Below are 15,519 nucleotides of genomic sequence, written 5' to 3' on the forward strand. Positions count from 1 at the left end.
GCTTGATTCAGCTCTGCTTCCAGCTTTTTGTTTGTTTCTTCATGGTGACAGGAAATATCTTCCAATTTCTGAAATTCTTTCTTCTGCCTCATTCATTCTATTGTTGAGACTCTCCACTGTATTTTTAATTTGCTCTACTGTGTTCTTAATTTCTGATTCATCAGCTTTAATTTGATTTCTTGCTGCTATTTCTTCTTTGAACTCTTGTTTGTGCTTCTCATTGTTGATCAGCAGCTTTATAACGAGTTTTCTGAGTTCATTGACCCCCATTTTCTCGATGTCTTCCTCAGTTAACTCTGAGAGTGGGTGAAGCTTTTGATCCTTTGTTGGAGAATCTTCACTAACATTCACGGTGTCTTTGTCTTTTCTTTTACCTTTTATAGTTGCCAATCTGGTTGATGAAATCTTCTCTAAGGTGTGTTTACCTATAGGTCTACAAGTTGATTTTTTATGTGCAATCAGTGCCCTGGATTTGGAAAATACAGCTGTCGTGAATAATTGCTTTGTCTAATTAGTAGGCAGCACTGACCTTGTCGCCCCCTGCTGGCCAATAAGTCTGAGTACCTCCTGGAGTTATTTTGGGTGGAGTTGGTGGTGTGCCTTGTCGGGGCTGTTTTTTTCTGTGGAGCCTGTGCAGTGCTCTAAGATGGTGGTGATTTTGTTCCCAGCTTAGTTCTTGGGCAGCTCAGCTGTCCTCCCTTCAGTGTAACAGTGCCTGGTCCTGTGACACTGATATCTGAGAGCTGCTGAATTAGCACATGCGCAGTTTACCCCTCCTCCTCTTGCAGTTTATCAGTGTTCAAAGCACTTGCCTCAGTGTCCAAGATGGTGTCCGTAGGGGCACCAACAAAGATCAGGACGTTGTTGGCCGTCTACTCCAGGGACCACACAGACCCTACAGGCTGCAAGCCTGGCGCTGTGGGCTCAGCTCAGTGCAATTAGCTAGTAACACACCCACTCTGAACCTTTACTTGGGGTCCACACCTGCTGCCCTGCTAGCCAATATAGCGTCAGGCGGGACGCTGCTGGAGAATTGTGGCTGCTGGCTTTCAGCTCCAGGGACCACACCAACCCTGCAGGGAGCGAAGCTGCTGTTACTCTACCCATTTGGATCAGTTCAGTGTGATCAGCCAGAAATGAGCCTCCTCTGTGCTGCTCCATCAACTCCACGTTCCACCTCTCCACATAAGATGGCGCCCTGAGTCTCCTACTCTTTCTCCACCTGTGGCTGGTCCCAGTCACCCAGTTCGATTGTCAGGTCCCAGATTGCGCTTGCCTCTCTAGCTCCCCAGGCGGACCCAGGCTCCTACCTGGCAGTCACAAGAGCTGTGTGGGGGCCACTGCTGGATGTCTGGCTGGCGCTGGAAATGGATCACCAGAGCCTGGATCGCTGGGGTCTGGGTTGCTGCTCGCCAAATGCTGGTGGGTTTTTCGGTCCACTGCAGCACTGATGTCCCATCGCCGCAGCTTCCTTATGTCCAAGGAGTCTCCAGGTACCCCCTGCTTACTGCCAGAACCTTATTTTTTCCCTGTAATCTACTTATTGTACTTCACCCTGTGTAAAGATTCTCTGTCTTATCAAACGTGTCTGTACCCTATGCTGCCATCTTGCCTCTTTTCTCATTCAGTTCTGATTGCGAGTCTTAATGTGAACTTAATGTGGCTGCATGAGTATCCATACAGTATTGACAATTTTATTTGGAAACTTGTTGATGGAACTATTTGATTTTGCCAAAACATTAAAGCTGGAAGCTAAAAAACGACAGTACAATGTCAGGGAAAATGCTTATTAATTTGATTGGCACCAAGACATGAAGAAAAAAAAAACTTCCATGAGAAAGACAGATGTTGCATAATACTTTCCAGACAATGGAAAACCAAATTTAAAGGAAGTGGAAAGAATGCAGTACTACTTATGTATTATGGAAGGGTATTTTCATTAAAGAAGATACTTTGTAATTCAAAATTTATGATACTGAAGCAGATAAAATATATCAAGGTCAAGGAATGCAAAAAATTAAAACTGTCTTTGTAAAGATTTTAATAGTATTCATCTGTATCTTGGGAATAATAAATACAATAAAGAAATGAGAATAAATTTTAAACATTCATTAGAAAACATTGTTTCCTTGCATTGAAGATTTGAGATAGGAATTTGAAGAAATGAATTTTTATCCTTGGTTGATCCATTTTAAACCAACAATATCATCTCAAAGACTTATTATGCCACACATGTCTTCTAAAAACTATTACTATGTTTCAGAATGTTTTAGCTGCTGTGGTTATCCAGTGGGTGTCTAAATGCTAGGTTTCTGTTACTTTCAAAAAAATGTCATAGCCTAATGAGAGAGGAAAGCATGTGACAGGTGCCACAACAGAGATATGCACAAAGTGCTAGATAAGTAGAGAGGAAGTAGTCGAGTCAATTCAGGCTATACTTTTATGTTTTAAAAAGAAAAAAAATTGAAATGACCAGTGTTGATATTAAAAGTAGTATATATATATTATTTCTTTTGGCTATCTGGTTACTTGTTGGCATTTGGTGTAGTGTTTAGGACACCAAGGGATAGCTACATTATCAGAATCCCTCTGCTCAAATTTGATCTATGCTTCTCATCTGACTTCTTGCTAATTTACAACCCAGGAAACAACAGGTGATGGCTCAAGTACCTGTGTCCCTGTCATTGATGTGTGTGTCCTGGATGGACTCCAGGATCCTGGCATTAAACTGCTCTGACCCTGGATTTCTGCCAGCATTTGGGGAGTGAAGCAGCTGTAAAGTATCTCTTTACCTGTTTCTATATCTTTTTATTTAATAAAACTAAGTGAAGATCAGTGGGTGAAATTTTAAAAAAACATTCTTGCTTGACATGTGGTATTTGTATACCATTATGGAGCCCAGTACAATATTTGAACATATACATTGAGGGTCAAATAATAAATCTGGCAATCCGCATTCCCAAACTCTGCACTCTTATTATCTATTTGAAGCATACCAACTTCTCTCATCCAGTTCTTTATACAGTATGTAACTTATTGTTTTATTCTGGAGTCATACCACTGTGCTGTGAGGCATTAGAACCTATTATTTATGCATTTTCATAATTTTTATCTGATTTCTTTGTCTCTTCTCATCCTTTCTAAAGGAAATCAGTAGCACATTATTTGGCGAAGTTTCATTATTATGAATGGTTTTCTTATTAGGGATATGGAATTGGGCAATTGACCTAGTGTTTACAACCATGGGTAAGGCCTCAGTAACCCATAATGGAATACCTGGTTTGATTCCCAGCTTTGGCTTTCTGAACATACAAGCCCTGGAATTCAGCATTCATGGCTCAAGTGATTTGTTTCCTACCTTGCGCATGTGAGACCTGGCTTGAGTCCCTATCTGTTCGTGGCCTCACCTAGCCTCTCCTGTTTTGGATGGACTTTCTCAATCTGCTATCTCTCTGTATTTCTCTTCCCTTCCCCATTCTCACTGTCAAATAAATTTGAAAAAAGAGAAAGGAATAACAAAAAACAGCAAAGGTAATGGCCAGCAAATTTTTTTTTAAAAATCCTGTTAAAAGTTCAGTATGGCTCCTCATTCACTATACTGTAATTAGGTGCTTATGTGTATGTGTAATTTTGATTGCTGAACACTACAAGTTTAAAAGTTATTTATTTTCAGCCCTAGGAGGTGGTGGTTTCAGTCCTAAAGGGTGGTGATTTCAGCCCTAAGAGATGGTTGTTTTTGTTTCTAAGAGGCGGCTTGATTGCACTCCATCTTATTCCCTTAGATGGGATCTGAGGTTTCACGTGCCCACATGGAGGATCAGTTAAAGGGGTTGTTAAATGCGAATGGCACTCCCCCTAAATCAGCCACTGCCCATGCATTTTTAAGGATGGTAGAACAGGTGAGTCCGTGGTTCTTAGAAGAGGGCGTCCTTAATGTGCATCAGTGGGAGCACCTGGGAGATGACTTGAGGAGAGCCAATAACCAACAGCCTCTTCCTTCGGGGACTCTAGCTATCTGGAATCTAGTCCAGACCTGTTTTACCTCCAAGAGGTCTGGGGAGGTAAAAAAAAAAAGTGGAACAATTCAAACTTTTATGTACACAGAATGGTTCAACTCCGTTAGTTAATGAAAAGAAAATGCCCCTTGAACTGTGAAACTATATGGTAATAAAGTGGTATTTTTTTTTAAAGATTTATTTATTTTTATTACAAAGGAGAGGAGAGGAGGAGAGCAGGAAAGACAGAGAGCAAGATCTTCTTTCCGATGATTCACTCCCCAAGTGAGCGCAACGGCCTGTGCTGTGCCAATCCGAAGCCAGGAACCAGGAACCTCTTCCGGGTCTCCCACGTGGGTGCAGGGTCCCAAAGCTTTGAGCCGTCCTCGACTGCCTTCCCAGGCCACAAGCAGGGAGCTGGATGGGAAGTGGAGCTTCCGGGATTAGAACCGGCGCCCATATGGGATCCCGGGGCTTTCAAGGCGAGGAATTTAGCCGCTAGGCCACGGCCGCCGCCCGGCCCAATAAAGTGGTATTATAACTTAAGGTATATTTAGTGTTTGAAAATATGACTATATGCAGTTTTTATTATCAGTTCATGGTTTCTTAATTGGTAAGGAACATGTTTTTTACTTTATTTAATAGGATAGTGGTCACTCAATTAAGTTTAGGGGATGAATGTAAAGAATTTCAATAAATTTCAATCTCTCTCTCCAACCCTCATATCAACCCCCGTCAGTAATATGTCAAGAGCATGCTCAGCCCTTTGCTCTAACTCGGCTTGAGATTGTCTTCATAAGCAGCTACACCAAACCTGATAGGATTATCAAAATGATCAATTGGCAAATGAACCCATTGCCTTGAAACAGTTTAGTTTAACTGAGTTTTGCTTACTTAACTGCTTTTTTGAATCTAATTTAAGCTTCACTATACATATAAGCTGAATGTTTGAAGAAGCTATAATTAAAATGTAGTTTGTAGTATTTTTATCACCATGGATATCAAGAAAGCAACATGAATCTGCCCACCAATGATTAATTATACTTGATACTATGAAATAATTTTGGGTTTATGGAGTTTTGTATCAATGTTGACTACTGAAAAAGTTTACTCAGATTCTAAAGCAATGTGATTATTATATAAATCATGCAGTGTAATCAGTGGTGTAAATCATCTCTGCACAGCTCAACAGTTTTATGGAAGTAAGCTTGAAGACTCCACCTTGACATTTTCAGTCAGAATAAAGTATTCTCCCACAAAGCTAATACCAATTCCCCTTCAAAATTGTTTTTGGTGTAACCTAATCTCTTTTTACGAAGACGGTATTTTTCAAATGGAAGAGAGACCGAAAAATAAGTAAATAAATAAAATAATGATACAGTGTTATAAATGTTATGAAGAAAACACCATTTTAATCAGGAGTTAATTCTCCTTAGTAACTAAGTTCTCCACATAGGCAGTATCTTATTTGAAAAGTAAGATATTTTCTAACTTCTCACTGTGGGATCAGTTCAGACGGTAACTAAAAGCTGTTAAAGCAATAATTGCACCCAATATTTCAAGGGTTATAATGTAGATTTACCACAAATGTTACATTTGATTTCTATAGCCTTTTCTTAGTGTTTTCTCTGAGTGATTCTGAATATAAACTAGAAAGACGTGATATAAGCTAGAAGAACTGGAACATAGCAACTCTAAGAGTAGTGAAAAAAAGCTTGAATCTTAAAAATAAGTGAGATTGAAAGTCAGAATCTAGGAAAAACTGGGAATTAAAATTATTCAAGATTTGGCAATAGTGAAGATAAATATGTCTATGACATTTTGACCTCATTTTTTTTAGGTGTGTGATGAACAGTTGTTGTGTTTAAGCAGGCATAATATATGGGATGTGTTCATCCCAAGAGGTGTATTAACTACTGTGTCAAATGCTCACCTCTTAGAAAAAATTACTAAAACGAGGGCTGGGACTTACAATGTGATAGTTGATAGTGCTTTTTAAATGCATCCTACAAAAGACTAATACATTTAACTGCAATGAGTCTGAGTTTTTAACTCTGTTCCTTACTTTGGGATAATTTATAGCCACTTTTCCTGCATTTGCATGCTGCGTGTTTGCATTATTAAATGTGATCTAAGTTTAGCTTTCTAAAGTGAGAATTCCCTGATTCTTCTGTGAGACTGACTCCATTCATTACAACGAACAGTAATTACTACCAACAACTTTGTTGAACTTTGTTTTCCACACCAAAAGTTGAATAAACAAAATGCAAAAATTTATTTTTCTGTGATTCCAGGTAAAATTATTGTAATTAATTCAATAATTGCTCTTGTCTATCTAAAATTTTATGTATTTTTATTGGAAAGGCAGATTTACAGAGAGAAAGAGAAAAATCTGTTGCTTCATTCCCCAAATGGTCACAAGAGTGGGATCTGAGCCAATCTGAAACCAGGGGTCTTTTCTGGGTCTCCCAGGTGGATGTAGGATCCCAAGGCTTTGGGCCATCCTCCACAACATTCCCAGGCCATAAGCAGACAGCTGGATGTGAAGTGGAACAGCCTGGACACAAGCTGGTGCCCATACAGGATCCTAGCATATGTGAAGGGTGGATTAGCCAACTGAGCCATCACACTGGACCCTACTGCTGGACCCTACAGAATTGCTTTCTACTCATAACTTGTATGTAGGGAGATTATCTACAGTAAAGTTAATCATTGTTCTATTACAGTGCAGTAATAATGATGACTGGAGCTGGTATGCTGTGTTAGCCGCCCCTACTACTTACCACACTATGTTGTTTTTTCTCAGTTGCTGTTACTTCCATTGCTTATAGTGGTATATCAATTATAATATTGGATTCAACGTTTTGACTATGTGTGTGTTTTGGGTCAGTGGCTTCATCATAATGCCCATTTCAATCATAAAGACATGTTTTAGTAAATTTCAAGTATTTACTCATGATTTTATTGTATAGATAGACTCAGAAGTAAAAAGGCATAGCAACATTGGCACTTTAGTAGAAAGGAAAAATTGGAGTTAATGCAAAATACCCTTCATGTCTAATTTAATAGAGCCCACTGATTATTTTCATGTTTATAAACTATTCTATACTGATTAGTATTAGTAGTATTGAGTCTTTGTTCAGCAAAAATTTCCAGAATGTTGAGAGTTGACAAGTATAAGGAAATTTAAAATGAATTAGTTGGAATCCATAAAGGTATAAATTGAGAAGTATATAGGCTACATTCTATTTTGTATGTGAAAACCAAATTGTTCCTTTTGGTCAGTGAATTTCTTGTTCATTAATTCAATCCACTATGAAGAGAAAATATTTGGAAAAATATTGTGTCTGCACCAAATATGAAAAATTCCTTGTCATTATCCCATAAACAACACAATATTGATATGAATTTATATGGTATTTGGTATAGTTGATAATCTAAGGATAATTTAAAATATGTGAGAGAGTATAGATCACCTATATGAAAATACTATGTATTTAATATAAAGAACTTGAGCATGTGTCTGCAAATTGTATTCATAGGTCTTCTGGAACAAATCCCTGAAAGAGACAGAGGAATAACTTTATATCTATTTAATGTGTAGTTCTGACTTATCACTAGTTGTAGCCAGTACTGGAAAATATGTACCTCACATATAAGACAATTTTCAATGATCTAATTAGCTCATTAGAATTTCTATATTATTGCATAATTCTAAAAGCAATATTTTAGTCATCAGTGATTTTAATATCTATGTTTAAATAATGTATGATGATCGTGCCATAATGTTCGTGCCATAATAAACAAGTACTTTTTTTTTGCATTTTTTGGCTAGACACATATGATGGTATCCAAAAAATGTTCTGTTTAGTTTAGAAGGTAAAAATGGGGGATCTTTGGCAAAAGGGAAAAGAAATTCTGTTAAATCCAGTGATCTACAGCCCATTGGATCAAAGCAACATCAATTATTATTAACTTGATATATATGCCATTTATAAGCATCATAATGAAAAAGGCTAAGTGAACCAGAGAGTAAAATCCAACAGTTGTGACAGTGAAATGACAGACCATAAAAATAGGTTAAAAAAACCCCACATCTTCATCCTCACCTCTTCTCCACAGCAACTTCAAATACATGTTTGCATAAGTTATTATCTTTTTGTTTGAATTAGTTATCTTTGTTCAGACCTTTAAACAGAAAAGCATTTGCTTTACAACAACAAGCAAATAAAAATAAACTAAAGGCTCCAAGCTACTAAAAAAAAAAAAAACCCTCAAATAAGGGTTTTAACAGAAAGAACATTAGAAAAACGATTACAAAGGGGTGATGAACCAATCATGAATGTTCTTATTGGGCATTATAGAGAAGTTCCTGACTCTATGCTAATAAGAAGTACACTAAGGCTGAAAAGAGAAAGCCTATTGTCCATATATTTTTTTCAAGCAATGGCTTTTATGATTTTATTGCTCTTCATTAAATATTAAAAGGTTGGACAGCACTGGGAATTACTACACTCCTGGAAACAATGATTGTTTTGTAAGTTTACCTAATTGTGTGAGTTTTTATTTACCTCTTTTGTATGCATTTAATTTTGTGTGTATGTGTGTATGACTGTGTATGTATGTTCGTATGTGTGTTTGTGTGTGTGTGTAACCCTTGGGGGAAAGATATAAGATAGTTCAGTATTACTTCAGAAATAAATATTTAGTCAGTTGTGTGATTAATGGCTCCACATTTAGGAAATAAGCATCACGTTGATACTGGCTTACTTTCACCATCCTGTTGCCCAAATAAAAAATAAGATGAGGGGCACTATCTCCCCCAAAGTATTGGAATACCCAATGGGATGTGAAGGATCGCTGTTTATACAAAGGGAAAAGACAGAATATTACTAAAGATTTTTTTGGTTTGGAATTATGACCCGAGGCCATTTTCTTCAACAGAAATCTATAACCTTATTTCCTTGTCTTCATATAGAGAAAAGCCCTAAACCACATGACATTTCACATTATTCTTTACTCAGTGGGGATTAGAACAGAAATGCAATAACATTATCTATATATTTAAAACACTATCTAATAGCTACTCAGAATTTCCTACCTTCTTTGTGCTCTTCCTACTGCTGTTTCATTATGTGTAATCTAAGAAGATTTTTTTGTAAGATATAATAAAGCCTTTATTAATTGGAAGCTAACTAATGAGAACTCTCAATTAACCAGTTTTATTTATTTATTTTTTGCTACACTCTCCTTTTAGAAGGAAGAGGCAAATGACAAGAAAGCAAGCTGTTAACAGGTATTTATGTGTTTATTTTTTAAAAATCAACTTCCTGAGAATGTCCTGGAGCCTGTACAGATTCAGCCCAACTTCCATAATCTTGTTCCCTGTGCTATACTTATTAAGGTAGGAATGTAGAGTCCTTTAAAAGTTTCAGAAGCATCTGTTTAATCTTGCTTAATATTTAGTAATAATAAGAAAGGCAATCCAAATAGCTAATTAGAACCTGTCGATCAATTTGAGGGTTCTAGTTAATTGAGGTCTCCATGGTTTCACTATTGCCAGTTAGAAATCATTTATACCTATTAAACTGGAAGAGAATTCCAGGACAATACAATGGGAAGATGGCTTCAAGCCACGGGGTGTACCTACCTCTCTGAGAACTAAGGCAGAAGTTCGAAAAAGAGTGCAAACTTGATGAGGATTGAGTGAGGCCACTGATATAAAAATTATGCCACCTATGTCAAATAATGGAAAGTAACTCCGATATCCGATATCCTGCTCTGGGATGCTTAGGAAGGTACATTCACTTTTGCAGGCAGCACAGGCTATTGAGTGTGCTATAACAATAATATAAAAAAATCAGGCATTTTGATTTTCTGAGTCCTAAGCACTGGAGACAACTACATTTTGTAGGTATGCTAGTACTTCTAAAATATTTGAAATTCTTTTTTTTTCTATGAACATGACTTGAAAATATTTGGAATTCTAAGAAGATTTATACTTTCAATGTCCTAAAGTATCAATGAAAATTTCAGTTAAATTGCAATCACTGATAGCATATTGATCCAAGCCTCCTATCGTTTAGTTCACAATGACAAAATGAATGGGCAATGGCTCAGAGACAATGGAGAAAGAGGGCAACCCATGATTCCAAAGCCTGTTTTGTTATCGCCTAGCAATGGTGTCCCCTTTTCTCTTTTAGGTTCTTTTATCAGGCTAAATGACCTTTCCTTAATGTTTTCCCTCACTTCCAGGGCTGCCCTTGATGCAGATTTTGTCCATCTTTTTCTGCAAGACCAATGTCATAGGGCTTTGGGGAGATAAGGACCACATCATGTGATTTATTCAGGGATTACAGTGTGGAAAATGAAAAAAAATCATGAAAAATGATGATTTGTCTAATCTTTGGGCCATTTTCCATGTTAAAATAATCTTAAATGCCATGCACACTAAATACTACCCAAGTGACCTGAAGCAGTGGATGTGCCTCCTTAAGTGCTTGAATTTTCTGTCAGACTGTGGCATCAATACTAGAGAGAATAGAACACACAGAATTTTTTTAATGGTTGATTCTGATTTAAACATGAGTTAAGTTTTGAGCTTAGATTTTTATATATTGATATTAGATTCTGATTTTATATGAATGCATCTGAATTCAGGCATTGAATTATTTTTATTTTTATTTTTTTAGTACAGTGGCATAAAAATTAATGTTAACTTATGTCTTAACTATACAAATAGTAGCTGACAATGATATGGATTCTTTTCAAATTATCCAAACACACATTATATATGAGGGCTACTTTAAAGAGTTTGCTAAAAAATAGGATTAAAATGTATATTGTGATGCAAAAATTCTGAAATCCTAGCCTATTTTTTTTGCAATATACATTTTCCACAAACTTTTTGAAGAACATTCATAAGTACATGCATTTGTAATCATATTTTACATGTACTGAAATCTGACAAAAATCACGGAATGTTTACAAAAGTATGTGTATTAAGTTATTCACAGAATCTGCAAGGCAATGTGAAGAGTTGCAAACCTGAGTGCTTACTGAGGCAAGGGTACCAACCTAACACTAACACAGAAAGCAATAAAGACTGGCAGAGACTATGGTAATTTGGACTTTCTAATCTTTGCAAAAGTGACGGCTATTAGCTCAGCTGATTGCTACCACATGGGAATGCACATTCAGTGTTGCTAAGATTTGATTTTTTTTTTACAAACTGGAACCCATATTTTTTAATATGAAATTCCCCAATTCTAAAATGTTGGTAACTAACTCAATAAAAGCAGAAAAAAACACTAGGCAGGCCAAACAAAACCCATCTGGGATCTAGATCTAGCCCATGGGCTGTCAGTTTGTGACCTTTGTTCTGTATTGTAAATCCTTAAGGTACTATAATTACAACAAAAAAGTTTCCTATAAATGCACCTGAAGCTCTTGATGATGGAAAATTCATGTAAATAAATAATAAGTAAATTGCTTGTAAATAATTCTTCTGGCACTCAAAGCAGTGGTTATTCATTTTGTGATTTTTTTTTACTACATAGAAATTACCAATATAATTTTTACTTAAAGTGGTTTGAAGATTAAAATGAAATTGCTTATTTTTGCTTGCACAGTTATCAATGAAATGCAGTATAAAGTAGATAATTATTCCCATGACCAAAGGAGAATATTTAAGCTTATTTTTGTCACATAACATGATTAAGGTTTCTAGTTAAAGCAAAGTTGATTTTGTTTTAGTAAGAAGAAAGCCATGTGTATAGCACGTGTTGTTTTATTTTAAATTGGCTTGCCTTAAAACAAACTCCCAATTCCATCTAGTGAAATTCCTTTATTTTTACAAATGGTTAAAATAAGAAAGAAAAGAAGTGTAAGTAGTTAACACAACAAAACTGCATTTGAACTTTTGATAGGCATTGGCAAGTGAAAACAAATGCTGGTCATCTGAGATTTTCTGAAGAGGTAACTGTTTGACTGATCTGAGGCTTTGTTTGTCTGTCCTGCCCTGGAATTTAGCATATAATCCCACTGTGATACAATTCTTTTGACATCTGTATGCCCTTTTCATCCCTGGCAACCCAAATGCGTATTTGTCTAAAAAGGAAACAATTAAATTCCAATCTCTCTATAAAGAAAAAAAAAGGAAGAAAAAGGAAAACACTGCACTGCTAAAATGTGCTGTAATGACCACTATGATCGGTACCATAAACCCTTGTGCAGGATGGTGAATTAACAGTGTCATTTCTGACGAGAAACTCAGACTTTGAAAGAAGGAGAAAAGTAGAAGAGAGAGGAAGAACAAAAGATACAATCTCAAATCCTCAATCAACTAGAAAAATCACTTGTTGACAAACTGGTGTTAACAATACAGTTACATATTTAACAGACTAATGAAAGCTGAGAAACTTTTGGACAACTGGTAAACACACGTGATAATATGAAAAATAGTTGATAACTACTTAAATCTTGGCAGATTGTGCTGCCATTTCTATATTATCAGATAATTTTGAGTGTAGGCAATTTGTTTCATGACAGGTATGAAATATGATTAAAAGTACTAAATTATTGAACTTAATACCTAAAAATTTTAACAATTAAAAAGTTTTAGTTAATTGATTCACAAAAGTAGAGAAATTAAGAAATCAATAATTATTTAATATTCTTGTCCAGTGTAGACATATCAATAAGGTGATTTAAGATAAAATTTTAATGAACTAGTCCAGTTTTTTTGTAGAACATAGTAGTATCTATAATTCAGCAAGCATTTTCTCTTTTGATTTTTTATGTATTCATCAAATCATAGCAACCCAAAGTGATGGATACTGTAACTATGATCTTTTACAGATGACAACACCAAGGCAAAGAGATGGTTAAGTGACTTGTCCAAAGTCATACAGTCACAAATACTAGAGGCGGCACTTGAATTAAGCAGTCTGATTTCAAAGCTCACATGCATTGGACTCATACTTTCTAACCTGAGAACTAAAATCAAACCTATTCCATAAATATCTCCTTTTTAAAAATTTTATTGTTAATTTGGGATTTTATGAAATAATTCCATAGAATCCTTGATTTCCCCCTCCCAAATTCCCACCTCGATTGATTTTCCCCTAATTATTACAATAGTACAGTCCTTCATAAGGAGTTATCAAATATCTCCTTTCATTCATTCTTTCTTCCTCTCCCTCTCTTGCACCTATTCAACTTACTGAAAATTAGCATTTATATTTTGAAATTATGTTTGTACCATACTTTTGATAGTAGTTTGTAGAAAGAATTATAAATTAGTTCTAAATAGAAAGAATAGAAAATAAGACACACCTGTGGACAAATTACTAGGTCTACATTTTGCAACATTTGATTAAGCATACTTTTTAAAAAAACATGTCTGTATAAATCATTAACATTATAGCTAGGAATAACTTCTTTCTATTGTATGCTTCGTCAGAGGTATCCAATATTTTAAAGTTCATGTTTATCACTGCTATGTTCCTACTCTTTGTATTTATGAGCAAACAACATATATTACTGCTATTTGTGTTTTTAAAATCAATCTAGATGATTTGATAATGTAATATCCTTTTTAGAATTGTTGTAGCACTGTTTTTTATGTTTGTTTATATGCTGTTTCTTTGTATGAATATACTACAGTTTGATTATTATTGTATATACTGATGGGCGTGTAAGTTGTTTCCAGCATTTTTATTATTCCAAACTTTTTATTATTGCAAAATGTTGTAGTGGACACAATTTGCCTTATATCCACATGGGAGAACTTATCTAGGGTATAAACCTAAAAGTGAAACTGTTGCTAAACATATCTTCAACTTTAATACTTATCGCCACATTGGTCTTGACTGTTTTCTGATTTGCACTCCTAGCATTATACATTAGTTCCCATTTCCACTCATCGTTGCCAATATAGCAGATATTTTAAATAACATTTTGTAGAAAAAATAATTATTTTCATTGATTTTCTCCACGATTACACATGTACAAATGAAACATTGATTCTGAACACTTAGCACACATACCAGTGGTCACTGGTGCTATTTGAGTCATTATTCTTCATTTTAAAACACATAATTCAAATAAGCAAAATAATAGTATTCGAAATTATGAACCTTTTTTTAGGTTACAAATCACTCTCGCAATAAATCTTCATTTGAGGAGATAGCATTCTGTAGCAGAAAGAGCTCTTGGGGAAAATAAAAAGAATTAAAAGTCCATGGACTTATCCCTGAAAATAACTTTGTGTCTGGATTTAGTTACTGTATCTTTTTAAATTTTTTAAACTGATTTTTAAGTGTCTATTAAAATAAAGAGAACAGATTTTATTTATCCCGTAGATACTGCATCTTTTAAATTAAGATTTTGAACTAAGCATTCTCTTGGAGAAATACTATAACCTTTGATCTACTATACAAAGCCTCCCTTTTCCTTGAAGCTGTAATTTACTTATTGTGCATAAAACATAAAGACAAAATCAAATTTTATCAATTTGTGGAAACTGTTCAACACCCTCTGGCTTCATTAAGATCATGCTTACCTTATTTATCTTTGTGGTTCTCCTAATTCAAGGACAGTTTGGGGCGAATGGTGGGGGAGAAGATAGGAACAATATCTCAGCATTGGATTGACTGCAGTAGCACCCTATCTTGAATCTTGCTTTCCCACTCTAAGCATCATTATAACAGCACTTCTGAAAAAATGATGCAGTCTCATCTCTGATTTGTTCTGACTTTGTGTGTGCTTTCAAGTTCATTCAGAGAATGTTCAGGATTTCCAGTTCAATTGGTGTTTGATTCCAGCAGTGCTTTTATGGTGCTGCACACAACTGCATAAAGTGTAAGCAGGACTTTGGTTGGCTATTCTGTATATCTCGAGTCTCTCTAGATGAGGGTATAATTGGATTTTGTGTTTGGAGAGACTTTTGATTTAAAAGATTTGGATCTTTATCTTAGGTTTAACAAAGAACTTTCAAAGTTTCTTACATTCCATGTGTACTGGAAGGAGCTTCCGATTAGCAACCTTTTTATTTTAAGAGATTTGAGTAGAAAAGGGAATTAGTTGAAACTGATTTTATTTAAACTCTTAGAGTTGCAAAGCGCTCTCTCTCTCTCTCTTTCTCTCATAGACACACACAGTCACACACAGTCACACACACACACACACACACACCCTTCTCTAGTACAGAAAGCCTATTATTTTCCAATGACTTTTAACTAGAAAAACTCTATCTATGAAGACATTCTATGGTGGTTATGTGATGAATGGATCTTCTACTTAGGGAAAGCAGCATTTCTGGAGAAAAAAAAATCTGTATTGGTTAATCACTTGTGATGAACATATTTTAGCGGCCTGTTTCTTTAAGTAACTGCTTTAAGTAAGCAGTTCCTAGGTAACTGCTTTTTAAGATTAATTAATTTGGGCCCGGTGCAGTAGCCTAGAGGCTAGAGTCCTCACCTTCATGCACAAGGATCGCATATGGGCTCTGGTTCTAATTCCG

General features: G+C 35.6%; 1 protein-coding gene across 10 annotated transcripts in view; it reads left to right on the forward strand.

Moving 5' to 3' along the window:
• Positions 1-15,519, forward strand: part of DACH2 (dachshund family transcription factor 2) — a 521,453-nt gene that overhangs the window by 156,470 nt on the left and 349,464 nt on the right. For 7 of the 10 annotated variants that reach the window (XM_058658946.1, XM_004592794.2, XM_058658950.1 and 4 more), the window contains exon 2: positions 9,253-9,291. The exons of the other annotated variants lie outside the window; for them this stretch is intronic. In XM_058658946.1, the coding sequence (XP_058514929.1) occupies positions 9,253-9,291 (39 nt within the window). The remainder of the gene's footprint in view (positions 1-9,252; positions 9,292-15,519) is intronic. 10 annotated transcript variants of the gene reach the window in all.

Source organism: Ochotona princeps, chromosome X (assembly GCF_030435755.1).
Source record: "Ochotona princeps isolate mOchPri1 chromosome X, mOchPri1.hap1, whole genome shotgun sequence".
Lineage (NCBI taxonomy): Eukaryota > Metazoa > Chordata > Mammalia > Lagomorpha > Ochotonidae > Ochotona > Ochotona princeps.